The sequence below is a fragment of the Fistularia commersonii genome, chromosome 1 (assembly GCF_037954325.1).
Source record: "Fistularia commersonii isolate RoL2024-O1a breed Wild chromosome 1, RoL_Fcom_v1.0, whole genome shotgun sequence".
Taxonomy (NCBI): domain Eukaryota; kingdom Metazoa; phylum Chordata; class Actinopteri; order Syngnathiformes; family Fistulariidae; genus Fistularia; species Fistularia commersonii.
Window position 1 is genome coordinate 23,630,030 of NC_141284.1, and position 19,554 is coordinate 23,649,583.

At 42.5% G+C, this 19,554-nt stretch overlaps 1 protein-coding gene across 2 annotated transcripts in view; it reads right to left on the minus strand.

The window, feature by feature from the left end:
* uggt1 (UDP-glucose glycoprotein glucosyltransferase 1) overlaps positions 1–19,554 on the minus strand; it is a 31,244-nt gene that overhangs the window by 3,441 nt on the left and 8,249 nt on the right. For both annotated transcript variants that reach the window (XM_086155696.1, XM_086155704.1), the window contains exons 10-39: positions 18,080–18,179; positions 17,917–17,977; positions 15,162–15,253; positions 14,239–14,389; positions 13,988–14,107; positions 13,829–13,914; positions 12,845–12,980; positions 12,608–12,739; positions 12,347–12,511; positions 11,500–11,620; positions 10,999–11,097; positions 10,215–10,309; positions 9,486–9,692; positions 9,157–9,288; positions 8,908–9,038; positions 8,741–8,836; positions 8,428–8,530; positions 8,153–8,232; positions 7,275–7,464; positions 6,646–6,804; positions 6,476–6,561; positions 6,295–6,379; positions 4,733–4,821; positions 4,484–4,588; positions 4,047–4,131; positions 3,526–3,708; positions 2,871–3,031; positions 2,600–2,714; positions 1,501–1,617; positions 185–335 (exon numbers count right to left, since the gene is read on the minus strand). In XM_086155696.1, coding sequence (XP_086011822.1) covers positions 185–335; positions 1,501–1,617; positions 2,600–2,714; positions 2,871–3,031; positions 3,526–3,708; positions 4,047–4,131; positions 4,484–4,588; positions 4,733–4,821; positions 6,295–6,379; positions 6,476–6,561; positions 6,646–6,804; positions 7,275–7,464; positions 8,153–8,232; positions 8,428–8,530; positions 8,741–8,836; positions 8,908–9,038; positions 9,157–9,288; positions 9,486–9,692; positions 10,215–10,309; positions 10,999–11,097; positions 11,500–11,620; positions 12,347–12,511; positions 12,608–12,739; positions 12,845–12,980; positions 13,829–13,914; positions 13,988–14,107; positions 14,239–14,389; positions 15,162–15,253; positions 17,917–17,977; positions 18,080–18,179 — 3,633 coding nt within the window. The remainder of the gene's footprint in view (positions 1–184; positions 336–1,500; positions 1,618–2,599; positions 2,715–2,870; positions 3,032–3,525; positions 3,709–4,046; positions 4,132–4,483; positions 4,589–4,732; positions 4,822–6,294; positions 6,380–6,475; positions 6,562–6,645; positions 6,805–7,274; positions 7,465–8,152; positions 8,233–8,427; positions 8,531–8,740; positions 8,837–8,907; positions 9,039–9,156; positions 9,289–9,485; positions 9,693–10,214; positions 10,310–10,998; positions 11,098–11,499; positions 11,621–12,346; positions 12,512–12,607; positions 12,740–12,844; positions 12,981–13,828; positions 13,915–13,987; positions 14,108–14,238; positions 14,390–15,161; positions 15,254–17,916; positions 17,978–18,079; positions 18,180–19,554) is intronic.

The following is a 19,554-nucleotide window of genomic DNA, read 5'->3' on the forward strand; positions in this document are numbered from 1 at the left end:
AAATCTTTTTTCATTTGTGCGAAGCAGACGGTCTAAGTACATTTAAGGAAAGAGAATTTCATGTATCTTCCTTTTAAAATTCTTGCGCTGATACGTGTTTAATAAGCCGAGGAATTAAAGAGTCATCAAACTATCTTTGAACCTCCAGAAAACACTGGGTTTGGGGGAGATGGGGGTGCCATACCTGTGTCTCTCTCCTCCCCCGTATGGTTTTGTGTCACCACGTCCTGGACTTTGGTCTGCAGTCGCTTGATCTCCTGGTCGTAGTCGGTCCACTCGGCCACGATTCTCACCGCCGCCTGCAGTTTGGGCTCCTTGGTCATGGGGTTGTTACACTGCGGCGAGAGGAAGATGATCATGTAGGACGTGAACGAGCGGGGAAAACAGGACAGTCTCGCTCCTGGGAATCAACGCTGGGTTCCTCTGGCGGCACCATCATTTTCCAGATAGGAGCCATTTTTTACTGCCTATTAATGTTGTCCATGTTTGAATCTGTGATCTAAGATCGGCCGAGATTGGATTCAACCGGTCGAGATATTTTCCATCTCGGTGACGCTCGGGATGACGGGGGAGCGAATGCGGGTTTATCTGACAGTGCTGGATCTCCCCAAGGTTTTTTTTTTTTTTTTTTAGGAAAACATCTTCATCGGTTTTGTGTATCTTACCTCTAAGTACATTTGCTATTCCAGCGAAAAAAAAAAAAAAAAGTCCCTCAGAGACTTAGCATTGAAGCCGAGTTTATCTAGAAATCCAAGGGAAAAAAGACTTCTACTTAAAATATGTGGAAATCACTCCGCAGAGTAGACCTGTCTGCCCTCTCGTGGCCGTTCACATGTACAACAATGCTTTCCTTTCTTTCGTCTCCCAAGTTCATGTCCTCACTGACACTGAGTTCCTTGTTGCTCCCGCGTCCAGACACTTGATAGTAAAACCTGTGAATCTGCTTTTTTGGGCTCGAAAACAATAATCTGGCCTTTAAAAAATACAAACGTTGACATTACTCAACGCATTAGCATGCAGCGCAACATTGTGATAAACCAAATTTCCCAATTAAAGAAGTTTTTATCCGGAATATTTAACTGCTGCAAAACAGAAAACAGGAGGTGGAAACAGGGACTGAACTCGCACAAGATGTGCTAATAATTGGAAGTCGGTTGAAAGCGGCCGCCCTGCGGTTTCCATAACCGCAAAGTCACCTGGATATCCAAGGCGTCTGCTCACGTCTACGCTTGATCAAGCGGAGAGGAAGACAAGACGCGGCACAAGCGCTTTCTAATGAGCAGCGCCCTCGCGTCAGCGGCGGCTGAGTCTCCCTCTCTGCCGGCTGAGCGAGCGAGTCGCCGACCGCAGCTCTGATGTCTGCACGGCAGCAGAGAGGGAGAGGCTCCCCGGTGTGAAAACTCAGTGCACTGGGCCGGGTTTCAAGTATCCGAGCAGCGCAACACTGCACAAACCTGACACACACACACACACACACACAGACACACAAAGGGTTATTACCAGGTCTATCGTCTTGGCGTTCCTTTTGGAGCTGTCGTCACACCAGGTTTCGCACCACAACCACTCTTGAGGCAAAGACTTGATCGGCACTTGGTGGATCATGTTGTTTGGCAGATCCTAGAAAAAAAAAAAAACAATTAAAAATGAGAAAAAACAAGTTTTAGTAAAACATTTACTGGCTGCTGCAGTCTTGTAATCTCAGCGTTAGCTTGCGCTCAGACCGATGTTTGTACCGTCACGCTGAATCAATCAATTGTAAAACACGTGGCTTTCTAGCACCTTCAGAAATATCTCCAGGATCACAGGCTCGCTGTCAAAACAGGAAACAGAGACAGCGGCACGCACTTTCATCTCTCGCAGGCGGGATTAGAGGAACCAGCGGCGGACTGGTGTGACTCAGGCGGTGATCCGACGGCTTCGGGATCGTGACCCCGACCGGCGAGGCTCCAGGAGAAACCGCATCTCTTTGATCACTCCATTCTCACTTCCCCCACAATCTTTTTTTTCCAGACAGCACGGAGTGGCAGAGGTTCAGGCTCCAAACCAGGAAAAAACGGACGGCTCGTTGATATAATGGTTATTGGCTTATAGTCAAATAATCAATAATCTATCGAGGGCAACAATAAGCCCTTTTTTGTGGAAACAGACTTCAAACACTTGCGGAGGTGAAGCCAACTGAGGGTGATATGTTTGCATATGTTTGCATATGTTTGATTGCGCGTGACTTTGCGTTGATGTCTTTTTTTACAGCACTGAACATTTTCACACGTGTAAAAATAAGACCAGGAAGAGCGGAAAGGTGAGGGTGTTCATATACAGCCTGCGGTATCAGCTCAAATATGGAATGTTAAGGAGAAACTCCGCTTACAAATGACTTTTCCAGGCAACATAAGGAAGAGTGTTCTCATGCTATTTGTTTGGTGATTTCATTTAGATCTTCAGGTCGTTTCTCGTCCCGCTAAAGGATGACTCAGCTGAGTGCTATGTCATTTCTTCCTGATATTCCAGGTAATCCACAATAGAGATCTGAAACATCGTCTTAGATGCTTTACTAGTTAAAAAGGCGCACGTAGCCGTGGCGAGAGGCGGAAGGACGGACCTGGTCCAGGTTCGAAAGGCTGTTGGGGTCCTGGCTGAGCCCTTGGTACTGTCCTCTCAGTCGATCCCCGGCCGCTATTTTCCTGAACTTCTTCAGGTCGACCACATAGAGGGCGCTGAAGAGGACAGACGGCGGTGATCAGATACACAAAGCATGAAAAACGAATTGGATGGGCGCTGCAGTGTGTCCGTGCGAACGTGCTCGGTGGCGAGGGGACACCGTCTGCCCACAGGAGGCTGTGCTGCTTAGTCAGTGCCTCAGTGTGTGTTACCTGATGTGGTACTTTCGCCCGGCGAGGTGGCTTGCCCAGTAGCCTGACTTCCAGAAGCGGTAGCCGTCCATCTCCCTCCGGCTCTCGCAGAACGGCGTGTATCCGTAAGGCGCTCCTTCCAGGTCGAAGTCTCGCAGCTCCTTCAGGTCCGTGCGCACAATCTGGAGGAGGAGAGACAACACACTGATTGACAATAACCTGCATACGTGAAGTCAAAGATGGAATAGAGTGCTGGTCAGGAAACAGGAAGGAAGTCGGATGTGCGTGTGTGAGTGTGTGTGTGTGATCTGCACTGAGAGGTGATGGCTGCTGTGTGACAGATACTGAGACTGTAATGTTAAAAAAGTACAGGCAAAAATATGTCTAAAACTAAAATCGGTAAAAATTGATACCTAAAAAAATTCATTCATTTTTTCTATCCATTCATTGTCACCCTGCTGATCCTGCACTCAGGGACCGGAGCTAACCAGGGAGCTGGAGAAAACAAGCAGTTTACTGGCGGAGGACTTGAGGAGTAACCGCCGTTCTTTTCTTTACCAATAATCATGACGTTTACAGAAACACTGGAAGGGTGGATCGGAGGGCTGAACGCCCTCCTGAAACACGCCTCCTTCGCTATGGAGGACGCGAGCCGAGCCTGTGTGCAAATGATCACCTGGTCAGCATCCACAAACAAGATCTTGTCGACCGCGAGAGGAAAGAGCACGTCCAGGAAGAGGATCTTGTAGCCCCAGATGATCCTCTGCTTCTCGGTCTGCTGGTGCAGCCAGCGGGGCCACTTGTACTGGACCAACTCGTACTGGAACCCGTACTTCTCCGCCATGTGAGGGATGAACTCCTGAGATCCAACGCACAGGGCGGGATAGCAAGTGAGTGACGTTGGAAATGGAACACACATGTCGAGATCCCTTCAATATTCTTATCAACATCAGGCTTTTTAAATCCTAGACCAACATCCAGCTCCACGGGGGAAAACAAATTAAATTTCGGTGTTTAAAAAGCATTCAGCGAGACACTAAAAAAATTCTGAAACGGTAGGGTTAATGGAGTCTGCACATTTACACTCTGAAAGTCCTCCTGGCTTGAGTTTCTTGGTGGTTTTAAAGGCGCTCTCTCTACGTCTGTGCTGGACGTGATTAACGGCGTGAAACGCAACGGTGGAGGAGACAATCTCACCTTGAAGGTTGGTGACAGGTAGTTTTTGAGGAACCAGAACTTGACAGGAGTTCTTGTGTTCTTCAGAACTGACAGCATCATAATCCTGAGAGAGGCAGAAGAACAGGACCACAGAGGTGCATAAAAGACGGGAAAAAAAAAAAAAAAAAAAAAAATTAAATCCTCGCACAGGGGAAGATTTACAGCTGGCATTTCGGGGGGGGGGGGGGGGGGGGGGGTTCTGGGACACGAAAATTCCACTTTTCTGAGCCTAATGGAGCCTGAAGGGTCCTGAGAAGCCCCTGTGGGTGAGCTGAGATTCATCTTCTCTTCTCCTTTCCAAATGAATCCTCTACCAATGAGCTCATTAACAAGTAAAGATTTCCCTCCGATTGATGAATATATTGAGTGGGATCGATCAAGTGCATGTCTTGGGTGGTACCGGTCACATGACTCACCTCAGGAATCGCTCATACAGGTGCCCCGAGGCTACGGAGAAGATGTTTATCACATCGTCCTTCTCCTGCTTAGTCTCTTCTGTCTTCCCTCCGCCTGTAAATCCTCTGAGGAACCCCCCCCCCCCCCGAAAAACAAGTGGAAAAAAATGTTAATTTATTTGTGTACTACTTAAAGAAAGGGTTTTGTTCTGTTCTGATTAGTTAAAAAGAGAGACGCCGCCGTGCGGCAGGTTGGAATCAAATTCGTACCGGGTTAGAGATTTCCAGAAACCGGTGTCGTTCTCCTCCGTCCCGTCACTCAGCAGCTCTTCACTGAACTTATCCGGTTTCTTCTGGACCTGATTGATGGACGATTGAAAAGCAGGTGATTAAAATAAACCGCCAGCAAAGGGTGGCGGGAGTGTTTTCCTCCTCATGACTATTAAATTCAATTTGACTTTTAAATATGTGGGGTGACCTTTTTAAGACTCCCGGACCGTCTCAATTTCCATGATTAGCTGATCCAAGATAGAGAACAGACTGCAGCCCCGACACATTAAATGAGTAATTTGCACAAATTAACATCCTCAGCTGTTCAGTTATTAACAGTTTGAAGCCAATTTCAGGTGAGATTACACACAAGGCTGGGTGATATGAGAGAGAGAAAAAAAAAATCATAATATTTGGAAGATTTGTTTATCAATAAATGTATCGGCTGAGAAATATAAAATGTCAAAAACGCAATAACGATCAACTTAGTTTGTCACCAGCTGGATATACAGTAACTTGTTAAAAAATTTAAAGAGACCCAATTAAGTTTTGCGGAGTGACGTCGACGCTGAGGGGAGCATATTAATTCTATATTTTTAATTAACCTGTGACATGCTATCACTGATCTGACCTTTTAAACATTATCTAAATGATAAGAAAATTGTTCTAAAATATTCCAGAGTCCTCAAAACTTTCCTGATCATTTTCCGCTACAACTTTGCTTATGCCAAACATATGTTATCTAACTTTAGTTTGATTTTTACATTTCTTCTCAACAATCTTTAGATAGTATCTTGTTGATCTTTAGGTCCTTATCAAAAATGATTTTTATGGTTTAATATCTCGAATTTTAGATGAAATGGACCCTTTCTTTTTTTGAATGTATTTAATAATTTTTTTTACATCAAACCTTCACCGATGTTGAAGCTGATCAAATGGAATTTTTCACTCTTTAAAAAAGAAAAAAGTTAGATATTTGTTGTATTTTCATAATAAATTTCATCATGTTAGCTTACCTTAACACAAACATCGTTTGTTCCTTCTTTTTATTTGTCTTTTTTTTTTTTGTATTCCTTTATTTACTCGTTCACTCATGTTATTCATGTATATTCTTACTTGCTTCTGCCAAAACGCAAAACCACATTATTTGCATGTTAAAAGGAGTCGAATAGTTGAGGACTGAGCAAGAGTGGCGGAAGCAGAGTGAGAGCGGTTTCATTTGTTTCCAACTTCTACTGAGCGTGGCACATTCGCGACATGGAAATTTCTCATTTCCCGAGAGCATCTCAAGCAAATGAATACACTTCATAATGTAAATGTTCTGCCGAACTCAAAAAAAAAAAAAAAAAAAAAAAAAGCATCTCCGGCTGGAGTCTCTTCGATTCATTAAAATGTATGAGAATGACAACAGGCTGGAGGGACCGGAAAAACCGGACCGTTTTAGATTTGAATTTCATTTTGCAGAGACGTCAACCAGCCGCGCTGACGGACGCATGGCGTTCCTGCAAGGGATTTTCTGCAATTATGTCTGACAGCCGTCCGTTTCGCGCCACTGAACTGACCTTGACTTTAATGATCCTGCTCTTGAAGTTATTCAGTATGACTACGATGTCGTCAGAGTCTGCGGGGGAGTCCGTGCCATCGTGGCTGCAACACGGCGGCCAAGAGAATTGGAAACGAATCAAAAGTCTGGACATTTCACCGTGTCCACAAAATTCAGCCGTTTTCAGTTACTCTTCCCACCTGTAAATCTTGTAAATTTCGTCAGAGCGCCCTTTTCGGAGCTTCAGGATCCAAGCTCCGGGGTTTGCCTTTAGCTGGAAGTAACCCTGCGAGGCGGAGCATGGCAGATTTTCAGTGTGTGGGAACTGGCTGGATAAAAAAAAAAAAAGTGACTTGATGCGGGAACCCACCAGGTTTGCCATCACGATAGTATCCACAATAACTGGGTCAGAGGCCGTTCCCAGGGTGAACTGCAGGCCGCGGGGAGGCTGACCTGAGCTGACATCAAAACAATGGCCTTCCAGCAACAGGTGCTCCAACTCATACTGAGCTGCTACAATATTCTCCACCTGCAGCCACGGGAGGCACATACAACAGTTCCTTCAGAAACGCGAAGCCAGGAAGCTTTAAAACCACAGTGACAACAAATGAAATATGGCGAGTGGCAGGAGACAAAAAGAATGAATACACACACAGACAACCCATTAAAGAATTTTCAAACGAAAAAGATCTGAACGAAACAGATGAAACGCATGGACAGGCTCAACGTCCACCCTCTGCAGGTCTGGGGATAGTTTGACACCCGTTTTTCAGCCCAAATCCCCCGCATTTCTCCCTGTTCATAAGAAACAATCAGGAGATGCAAAACTAAAACAGCAAGAAGAGAAAAAAAAAACAAGAGACGATCTAGATAAAATAATAATAATAATAATAATAATGATAATAATAATTTTAGTGAACATTTCTAGCCAATGCCATGGTGAAGTTGATGTCGAAGATGATACATGAGGAGAGTTGGATCGCAGCGCCCAAACCATACCTCTTCCAGATAGATGTTGTCCAGGTCGTAGCGGGTTCGCACAGACTCCACCATCCAGCTCTCTGGAGTGTTGAGATTCAGGGTGAAGAGGGGAGACTGGGGCATGTCCAGGAACTGGGCCATCGGGCCCGGAGAGAAACCACCGTCTGCCTGGAAGGTCACCTCTGGCTCCAGCACATACCGGTAGAAACTGGACAGAGGACATGAGAATCTACAGTTGAACAACCATGAACACACAGGCTTCGCTCTAAAGAACCGTGGTCATTCTGTGCCCTGACGAGGAATGAAAAATATAGATTTTATCTCCATTTAGGGCTGAGACTTAAACTGTTGCGTCTCCATTCAGTGAAAAGCTACGGTGTTTAGTAAGCTCGTATTCCGATGATAGCCACTTTTTCTTCGTCCTCAGCCCACAAAGGAATTCTTTCTTTTGTTTAGATAATCTCAATGCATTAAAATAAGGGCACAGGAAAATTGCAAGTTATTCTCAACTTTTCCATTTTTATACTTTTAATCTGTTGCCAAGAGTAATATTTTCAAATTACCCAATGTTAAGGATTCCTTCTGTTAAGTGTGCAAATAAAACATCTTTCCCTCCTTGATTGGTTTACTGTCAGCGATATAAAGGTTCATTTCAATCAAAGGACTTGAATTTATCTTTGTAATTTTGGTTTTAACAAGATCTTTAAAACATTTGCATTAAATCAAGCGAGCAGCTTCTCAATCATACCGAGTGATAACGATTCCACACGCATCGTGTTATTCAGATACCCCATGAACAACATGAGCTCAAGAACCGTGTGATTTACGCCAAAGAAAAATCATGCTAATGCTCTTGTTTTGGATGGATGGACTAATTCTGGGGAGAAAATTCTCACCTCTTCAGGGGCATTTCTGACAGTTTGGACTGGCAGTTCATGAAGACCCGTAGATTGACGTTCACCAGCTGCTTCAGAACCTGATTGTTGCGAGGGGAGACGATGGAGAGGACAAGAAAGATGTTGACAAGGTCTTAGTGATCAGATGGAGAGATCAATGAAAGAGCCGGAGAGAGGGAGGGAGTGAGCGTGGAGAGACAGAGAGAGAGAGAGAAAGAGAGAGAGAGAGAGAGAGAGAGATCATGGTGTCAAACCAGAGATAACAATCAACCTACCAACAGGAAAGGAGCCAGTTTCTGAGCATCCCGGGTCACAGGATCCACCACGGCGATGACATCGAAGTAGACGTCTCCTTCCTTTGGCCGGACCTTCACAGCGCTGCACGACAAAAGCAAATAGTGCATTTGATATCAATGGTTTTGCAGAAGACTTAGTTCTCATTATATTCTAAGAGCATCTTTGAAGGGTGTTCTTAATCTCACTTTTTTGAATGACAAAATTGCCTAGGTCGCCAACGGTGAGGCCACCAACATAGGATACCTAACAAATAAAAAAGGTCAGCCTGTGGGCAGCTTTTAAAAACTTTACCTGTGGCGGTCATCGGCGAAGCCGTATTCCACCCGAGCCTCTCCTTTGGGCTGAGACGACAGCAGAGCGTCCACCTTCATCACAAGGTCGCTGGCCCTGGCACAAATCCTCCATTAACTTCAACGTCAGAGACACAAACGCAAGATTTATCCCGAGATGTAAGTTACCTGTCTTCCTCTATTCCAAACTCCTGGACTTTGCTCTTGATTCTCTCTCCAGATGTTTTCAGGATGATGCTCTCCAGAAGGAGGAAGTCATCCTGATTAAACACTTCCCCGTCCTCCAGTGGACCAATGATCTTTAAACACCACACAGAGGTATTTGATTTCGGTGACACCGTAAAGTCGAACTATGTTGTCTACATTGTGCCCTCATTATAAGAAATTCTGTATCTAATAAGAAAAGTTGTAACTCACTCTTCCGTTGCTGATGACGGCTCTCTCTCCTTTCTTTAGTTTGAGCACATCTCGGGCGTAGGCAACGTGGGAGAGCAGGAAGTCAAATTTGGAACTCTCATATGCGCTTTTGAATAAGGACACATCCATACCCTGTGGGAAAAATGGACTCCCAATAAGAGTTTGATGAAGAAGAAGAAGGAAAAAAAAAGACAACTACATATCATGTAAACATCACCACTTACATGTATGTCAAGACATTTTCTTGTGAAATTTTGTCCAAAAATTTGATAAAGAGACAAATTTTGCAGCTAGACCGCCAACATTTTGAGGACTTCATCCTGACTCACCCCTACAGCAAACTCTGCAATGTCAACTCCCTTCTCCAGAGCAGCAACGGTCTCTTCTTTGGCCATCTTGGTGATGAAGTTCTTGGCGTTGTTGGAAGATTGGGTCTGCATGGCGGCCCAGATCGCCCGCGTCACGCGGCTCGTCTCTGAGGATGGTGAAGCCGATGGGTTGCTGATCATGCCCAGTCGCACGTTGTTGCTGGTTTTCTGTCACAGGGAGGGAAGAGGAGTTGTTATTGGCTTGAGCTGAATTAAACTACCACGGTGCCTTGCCTGTAGGTATTGGCGTTATAATACATTTGATAAACTACAAGTAAATTTTGTTGAAATAAGAGCAAAAATAGATTTACTGATGTCAGTTTATATGGTGATGCTGTAAAAGGTGGGAGAAACTAATGGAAAAGTCTTGATAAATACATTTGGAAACCTCATATATTGATATTAAATGGAGAATTAACTTTGGTTTTATTTTGAATAAATCAGTTCTTGACATCATACACAGTGACATTATGAACGATCACTTTGGTCCTTTAAGTGTAAACGTATTGATTAATGGGGGGGGGATTTTAGTGTGATGTATCGAGATGTTGTACCCCCAACACCAGTATCTCCGTCAAAGCAACCAATAAGGCTTTGAATAAACATAATCATATTTTTATAAAGCAAAATTTTGACAAAGAAGGATGCAGATTTTTTTCAAAACTCAACTACAGTACATAGTTTTTATACCATGTGCCTGATGGCATCATAAAGGAGCTTCCGTCCTGAGGGCTTGTCAAAGTCTCCAACCACCCAGAAGGTCACAGGACGGATGAAGCCATCATCTAATAACCACAGAGGAGAGGCGGGCTGTCAGAAAAGGGCGGCGAGGTGATGCTACACCCGCAGACTTAGGAGGCAGAGAAGACAGGCCACATTAGCTTCAGTAGAAGTTATGTGGAAAAATCAAAATAGAATATCATGAAAAATGGACAACTCTCTGGTCGAAACAGACTTTTTTGGTAAGAGCCTTTCAAGATTAGTCATTTCTAAACACCGAAATGAAACTTAAGCATGTCATTCTCCATGCAGCTACAACAAACAGTGAATAAATTGCCATGCTCTTCTTCAGAAACAGGGAAAATAAACATTCAAGTTGATTTAGCAGTTTAGTTAACCAGATTTTAGTTTGACCAAAGTACATAATCACACGAGTAGCTTGTCATTTGTGGGAACTGAGAAATGTAGTTCTGATGGATGGGTGCAGGTGGATGTGAACACATGGGCACTGGAGAAAAAAAAAAAGAGCAGGTGAGGAGGAGAAAGAAGGGAAATTATGTTGAGGAAAAGGGTGATTACCATGCCTGTTGGTGGTGGTCATCCCTGATGCAGGGACATTTTAAAAACACATGAATAATCAGAAGACGAGGATAAGAGGACAGAGCGGGGGGGGGCAGAGAGGAGAATACATGAGGAGAATAATTATCTTCACTAGACTGGAAAACCGTTTTACCAGACATTTGTCCTCACACACCTTTCTTAGTCATGTAGTTCATGCTGTTGGCCACAGCGGTGCTCTTCTCCTTGGTGTTCAGTGTCGAGAAGCGAGCGTAATCATCTATAAAGTGGTTGTCTGCAGAAGTGAATAAAGAGGAGAGTTGTATTACGTGTGTATAATTCATATAATGGGGGCCTTTAAAAAAACGATACTGACTCATTTTGAGATAGTTTCAAAAACATTCTTAAGTAATTTGCTCACTGTTCTTTTTCCTTCCGGAAAATAACTGGACTGTTTATGAAATAAGAAATGTAGACAGAAATTACTCTGTGAGGCATATTTAATTGTCACCTCGGTGACGCCATGTCTGAAAGTTGGCCTTTCAAGAGCATTTTAATGGAGGTGATATGAACCTAGTCTTCATGATGTATGGGACAGCCTTCATTTGTTTGAATTCTACGTACCAGAGGAAGATAGCACGAGCAATATGACCTTTATGAAAAACAGCTTTTCTTTACATCTCTAGTATGAACTCACTTGTATTGGACAGGTCCAGGTATGTTCTACTGGTGGACAGCACTCTGGGGTTGATGCGAGGAACAACATTGGGCTGGTTCATTATGAAATCAACGACGTCATGATCCGAAACCAGCTCACCCTAATGAGGCACATAAGACAAGGTGTAAAGAGACATCCTCCACCTTTCTGTTAGTGCCTAGCAACAAGGAGGGTAGGTGAATTCTTTTCATTCCTGCATACACAATTAATCATGGTCTCTCTAGGCTACGGTCGCTGACTGTCGTGCAGCAACGGAAAAGTATTCAATGTTCAGTGCTTTGTTGAACTAGAAGCTGTTTAACAAAGCTGTAAACATTAGTTCCATATGTCAGTTCGAGAGACCTACAACAACATCTGATATAATCAGAGCGGAGCCACAGTGTTGATCCACTGTTGAGTTTTTACCTGAGCTGTGTCCCACCAAATAGTTTTTTCATAACTTGTACCTCAAATCAGAGGACACACACATCTGTGCGTATTAACATGTGCCCTGAGTAATATCACAATATCAGTCAACATGGCTGATAACTATATCAACTTATTGATAATAAAACAACAGCATATGAGCGTCAAGAAATCGCAGCACTGATTTTCCAAGCTAATTAAGAAACGGTGTCTTGGAGGCAAAATACATTTTTTAATTGTGACGGTAATTGTAGATGCCGAATACCAATGCGGAACAAATACCATCCACTATATTTATCAATTCTTATGCTATATATTAACAGTGGTGCTGACCTCAGAGATTTGCTCCAACAGCATTGTGGGATGTACTTTATGTAACTACTTTATATAACACTACTTTACGTGTGTGTTGCTAACGGACCAGGTATACGGCTCTCTGGTAGAAGGAGGTTGTCTCAAGGATCTTTTGCATGGTGACGGTTTCCAGCTCATCAGGGTTCAGGTGCTCCCGCTGGTATGGTATTCCGTTGTACATTACCACAGGCAAGGGGCCCACTCCTGTCTGCTCATAGTATGCCCTTCCTTCCTAAAAAAAACAAAGCAAGCATACAAAAACAAAAAGCTACCAAAAAAAAGACAGAAAAAAAACAGGACGAGATTTGACATATTAGACTCATCTCACCTTCCTGTTGCTGTCATAGATGGAGTCGGCCCCCAGAATGCTGCTGACCTCCGTGTAAGGGAATCTTTTCTCCAGTACTTTTACCACATCACCCACAGTCAACTTTCCGCCGCTCGCCGCTTGATTAAACATCTAGAGGAGACAAATGAGTGTGGAAAACATTGAATTACAAGACTGAATAAAAAGCGATCTATTTGAAACAGTTTTTCATCTAATGGTATTAAAAGGTCAACTCACCCAGACGACAGCTTCGAAAGCACTCTGGCTGTCAACCTCGTCCGTGATATAGTTGTAGGCTCGGACCAGTGCTACACCTGCATCCTGCATGCCATCGACATCATCTTCATCTGACACCACGAACACCAACCCAATCCTAAAACACATAGAGACTGAGCAGGTGTCCACCAGCAGAGTCTTATGTGTGTTGACTGGTTAAGATGCAAAGTGAGTGCCATCCACCTCATCAGTAGTCTAAAACCTAATTATCCCAGGACGCCACATACACAGGGGTTTCACAGGAATCATAGACTTGGCCTAAAAAAATCCTAAGTGAAAATTAATTTTGACAGAACGGTCCATGTTATGTTAAATTTTATGGTTTCTGCAGAAGGTGAGGGCTAAAAACAATTTCCATTTCCATCCATCCAGCGATCCATTATCTCCCACTTATCCCTAATTTATCCCTATCCACTCTCCGGTCACTTGATAGTGACCTCCTGCATTTTTTGGGGGAGAAGACAGGGTTGGTGTGGTGCAGGAGATGGAGCAATCGTCTCTGGAACCGAACATTCCTAGTACGATTCCTACTTCCTCCTAGTGTGTCGAAGTGTTGTTGAGCAAGACACTTAACTCCTAAGTGCTCTGCGGGTGGATGAAAGCCTTCTGCTCATGGTTCATCCACGATGGGTGAATTGCAGAGAATGAATTTACCCACAGGGATTATTAAAGGATAAATTATTATTATAATTATTGTTAACACATGCTAGCCCCACACAGAATGGCCCCTATGAGAATCAAACTAAGGTACTTTGTGCTTTAAGGTGGCGCTAACCAATGATGCCACCACGCCACCCTCAATTTACATTTCTTTTATAAGAATATTTCCCTCTCAGTAAGAAATATATATACATACAATACCATACTATTTCTTAATCTAATTATAGTACCTTCAAAATATCTTGGTAAAAGTCTGAACAATATAATGCTGCTCAAATGTCAAACCTGAGTGGGATGTTGTTTGAGTAAAACATCTCTGCGACACTCAGCAGCTCAGCGGCGTTTTCCTGAGCTGGATCCAGGATGATAACCTGAGGAACGACAACACACGTGCTGAGGAGGATTCCGGTTTGTTTGTTTGTGATCTGTCGTAAAGCATCGTACCAGGTTGTGGAAGTTCTTGCGGATCTGCCTGATGACTCCAGGGAAGGTCGGTCTGAGCAGCTCTTGCACATTGTAGGGCCACGAGCTGTACCTGTGGTCTGTCTCCAAGTTATTAATCCACTACAGAAAAAGGAAAGGAGGTAGCTGCATGAGAGGCTAAGCAAACCCAAGGTGCCAGTGCCAACAATAATCTAATTCCAGTTCTACAGAAAAGAAATGCATGTAGCACATGAAAACAGATGATCACGTACACTGATGGCAGGGTTGCGGATATCAACGGCATAATCAGATTCAGAGGGCTGGACGTTGAGCTTCAGGATGTCATGGATGAAGGGTGTCTCAATAAGTAGAGAGCGCAAACCCTCCATTACCCTTGCCTCACTGCGTAACACCTCAAACACGCTGCAGGAAACATAGGATAGAGTTTGAACACTGGGTGTGTGAATGAGAAAAAATATGGACCAAACTGCTCACATCTGAACATACACACATCAGTGCATACAGAGCCTGTGCTAATCTTCCTCACTTTAAGCGAAAAATCGAAAAAAACGTGGCGGTAAATCATTTTCCAATCCTTTTTCCCAAGGGTTACTGGGCTTTCAGAATTTCCAATTGTTATTTTTTTTATAGTTCTTGAATTGAAATATAGAAGAAAAACTTAAATGTGAAAAGGGAAACTTGAATGTATTGTTTATAACGTTTCCTATTCATGATTGCCAATAATTTCCCTGAAATTCCAGAGGCTCTTCTGCTTCTATCTGGCTTGGTGAGGCCAAACCTAGGCAAGCACTAAGCCGGGAACTTCCATAAACTTGTTGTATGTGTTTACTTGACTTCAAATGTGTATACTTTTTCCCTGCTTGATTACGGCTCGCCATTTGTATAAAAGAAGAGACTGATTGTAATAACAGAATGTTCCACCATATTACGTCATAGAAATGTGGGTGTAATGCAGTGTAGGGACTTAACTATAGTGGGATACAAATATAAATGACCAAATTTACATAGATGAAATGATGAAAAGGAATTAAAATGTACGAAACATAAATGTGTGTGCATTTTTTAACTTCAATATCATTTTTTTTAACATTAATATCAAAAAAATGCATTCAAATGTTTTAAATGGTTTAAACGATGACTTGATTTGAGTGTTGTTGCTCATGATTGTGTTTACCTGAAGATGTCTTGGGTGTCCAGATCTATGTGCAGCCCATTGATGAAGAGGGCTGAATCCCCGGGCTGCAGGCCGAGCGTCCCTTTGAAAAACTAGAGAGGAGCACCAAAACAAACGACTGTAAATGTCATGTAAACATCACATCAGGCCGTTAAAGTCTCCACTGTGCTCCAGCTGAGACAACTGCCACGGTGTGTAGCACATCACATTAAAGATGGCGGTCAAGTAGTCAATTATATTGTAAAACTAATTGTACAGCAGTCGCCGCCAAGCCGTAACGAGACAGCTCACAACAAGCACTGACAGCTCTGTTTAAAGTTTGTCTGTTTAGAGCGCCCGTCGTCCACATGAAACAAATCTAATTATTAGAGAAAGGGTGTGTGCATGTTTGTGCATCTGGCTGTGCTGGTGCAGTCAAATCCCATTACAGAGAGACAAAGACATCAGATTAATCAGGCTCTAGACACTACAATTACCACAAGACATGATTAACACAAATATTGTTCATCCCACTAATAACAGTGTGTTTGAGAGGGAAGATAGAAAGTGCCTGCATACAAGTGCGTGTGTCCAAACTACTTCAATCAATTACCATTTCTCGCTACAGGACTCGCAGTGGCTGCTGAATGAATTACAGATTCAGTAATTAGGACATTTGTGGCTTTCCTTCCCAAACTCCTGTCTGCACGTCAAGATAATGTGAGCACAGCATGAGGAGACAGAGGGGAGACGGGTGGGGAAAAAAAAAGTCTTGACAGCAAATGAGAGGTGATCAACTATTATATTAGCAAGGCACAACAGAATTTTTTTTTCTACCTCCAATGGGAAAATTTAATTACCACATAATACATGGTGAGAGAATCCAAAATGAAACAGGACAGGCCGATTTACTTTGAGACAGACAATGGGTAGCTGTACCGATAATGTTTTTTTTTTTTATCTCCTTTTTTTTCTTGGATAAGATCGACAAACAGCTAAACCGAAATTATTCCTGACCACAGGAATGCACTGTCAGCAGGAAGGGAAGTGACAAGAGTGGAACTGAGGAGGATAAACATATCAAGTTGCTGTGAAAAGGTTATCCCTCAAAATAAGAAACACATTTGTAGCTTAGCTACCACACAAATCTGTTAGACCAATGCCAATATTGATTGGAGAAAAGTTATTAAAAATAGTCTCTGAGAACATTGAACTGCTTTGAACGGATGCATGTTATTTTAAAGTGAATACACGGAACACAAACGCTGACAATTACAAGGGTTCCTGGTGGTTGTGGGATTCAAGAAGCTGACCGGTCATTACAAAAAGGCTTAGAAAAATGCTCAACTGACAGCAGCATGTACATTTAATAACAATCCGCTGAGCAAGCAAGCGTATCCAGTCTACCATGAAGACGCAGTGGCTTCTCCTTGTCTTAACACGCTGCTTCCAGAGGGACTGAGCCTTGCTCTCAGGAGGTTACGATATACACACTGTTGATACCTGTGATGCTTTGTATCACTTTCTATGCAAACTATAAAAATGGCAAATTTCTGTTGAAGAAGGAACTGCTAAATGTCAATGCTGAGCTAAATGTCTGTTTTAATATAGAGTACAATGTTACCGACTAACTTCAGCTATGGCATCATCCCGCCACTCTTTGTCCCAGTTTTTCAGCTCAACTGTCAGTTGCAAGAATAAAGAATTATAACGACGGAAAAAGAAAAAGACAACCTTGATGGATAAAAGTTAAACACTAAAATTACAAAAACACAGCCAACAGCAAAATAAAGAAGGGAGGCTAAGAAAAATGATGTCCTGCATGAAAAAAAATGTCTGTTATAGTGCAGTTTGTTTCTACGTGGAGACAAACACAATTTCTAGGTTAAGATGACAGGAGACAATTAATACCCAGCAGCAGACAGTCTATGAATTCTTCTCTTGAAAATAGTCCGAAAACAAATGCACTGTTTTTGCCCGTTCAGCTACGACTTGATAAAAACAACAATGGCCATCTGTTTTGGGAAATTGCTACCAGCTGCAGCAGCATGTGGCTGGTGTTGTCTTCGCCTTCTCGGGCTCTCTGGTGTCAGAGGCTTATCATTTATAATTGTGGGGTCCATAAAGCAGAAACCTACTAGACTATTGAGGAATCACGTGCTTCACAATCGTCCAAACAAAAACTGAATACATAAATCACTAACAACTAATATGTATCACTAAAATAATAAAATAACAAATCATGATGGTCATTCGTTGTTTGCAAGCTGTGAATTTAAAAGAATGAAAAAATGTTCTATTATGTAAAACAAATATTTTTTTTTATTCTTACCGTGCTTTCAAAATACATATCTAGATACATTCTTATAATATTGATTCAGTATCCAATCTTGGAATACTTTTAAAATGACAACTTCTAAGGAAAGACATTACTTTCTCACTTTTGCATGTACAAAAGTTTGGATTTTGTGACTATGTGTATGTATACCTATTTTGGTTGATATAATAACTAGGTGTTACTTCTCTGGGTTTTATACATCTTCAGTAATATCTGTCACAGCATCAGTATCATGGCATGCTGTCCCAAACTTCCATACCATAACAAAGTCTATAGTTTAGCCTTAATAAAAATACATTTGAGTCGGTGAGATCGTGCATTCGGAAAAAAAAAACCATTGGGAGTTGGAGATGAAAGCCACAAACATGCAGGAAAATCTGGGGAGAACTGACAGACCAGATGAAGTTACAACAATAAACTGGAGAGACAATCAAGTACCTTTTGATTTTCCTTTATCTCTTTGCGGATGTCAGCATTGACCACTGTTTTAGTTATGGATCTGTCAAAGAAAATAGGACAAAGTGAACTTTAAACCCACAGCGTTATCAGAACCTGTGAAACTTCCAAGCGGAACAGCTTTTGTTGTGTGTTTCTTCTTTACCTAGCTTTAGTGGGGAAGTTCTGGCTGAGGTCTTTCATAACGTTAAGGGCATCGACAGCGGGAGCAGCGAGGATGCGGGCGGCTGTCTGGAAACTAAGGTCTAGAAAAGAGAAGGTGGGTGGATGGGTGGGGAAAGAGAGCAAAATAATGGGAGAGATCAGTGGACAATATAAACAAGGACATTTAACGCAAGGATCCAGAGAAAAGCGGTCAGGTTAATTAACTCTTAGAGCAGACGCATTTCTGCAGTGTTACCGAAGTTTAGGCAGTTCAAGGCCAGTATGAACGCCATGTACACTACAGATGTTCGCTTGGAAAAAAGCAAAAACCTAGAAAATAAAGCAATGTTCAGGTATGAAAGACCTTTAAATATTGCCAGGTTTTCTGACACAGCTATAAATGTGGGAAATGAAAGGCATTCTGTCTTGATGTGGACTTCCAAGGCCCTTCTCTGTATCAAAAGCAGCGCCGCAATAGACTGGATCCCCTCAGGTTAACAGATTTCTGTTACGTGCGTGAAAAGGTCTTTAAAAATTGGACGCTTAACCATCAAAATTCATGTTAATCAATAACAACCTTTGCTACAAGAATCGATTTTGTCATGTTTCCTGGGGGGCACAATGACAAAAATGCATTTGGTAGGAAAAAGCAAACCCCAACACAATCCTAAGACATGTTTCTGAGTCAACAACTGGCCTGCTCACAGCACAATGCCAGCATTAGTCAGCAAATATCTGTAAATCTGTATAGTAAAATGAAAAATACACAAAAATTAAGCCTGAAATGGGAAAAAAAAGAACAATGAGCTGATACCGTCTTTAAAATAAATAGATATTCTGAGGCACCACTTCAGTATGTTGCAATAACAGGTGCAGCTCCAATTGGGATTGTATAAAAAAGAAAAATAACAAAACCTTGTTTTTTTTTTTCAATATAAATGGAGTTTGAAATTGATATTTGTAACTATGTTACAGTTGAAGCGGCTGCAAGTGAGATATTAAAACCAAACCGAAAAGACAAAAGCTTCCCTGACAAATAAATGATAACACCAACATTCTTACAAATAAACAAACCTTGGAAAACTGGGTGTACTTAAGTTACTTTCTGGCAGTGTTACATCTGCACAGGCAGAGGAAAAATGGTCGTATTTATATGTAGATATTTCACATCTCTAGACAAGATGTAAGGGTGTTTAAAGCTTCTGCATGAGGTGCTGTGAGGATTATGTCAATGCAGTGAGTGTCTCTGTAATGAAGCTGTAGTATGTGTGATGATTAGCCCCTAGAGGTCTCCCTCTCTTTGTAAACAGACTGAGCTAATGAGTCCCGGCGGGATGGAGGATAAAGACAGACGCCCACACGATGGGCTCAACCCACTCTCACTCCCCTGGCATTCTTATATTCAGCACAATCAAAGAAGCAACATGCTAACTGAGATATCTCTCTCGAATGTGACCGGTATAAGGAAAGGGAACG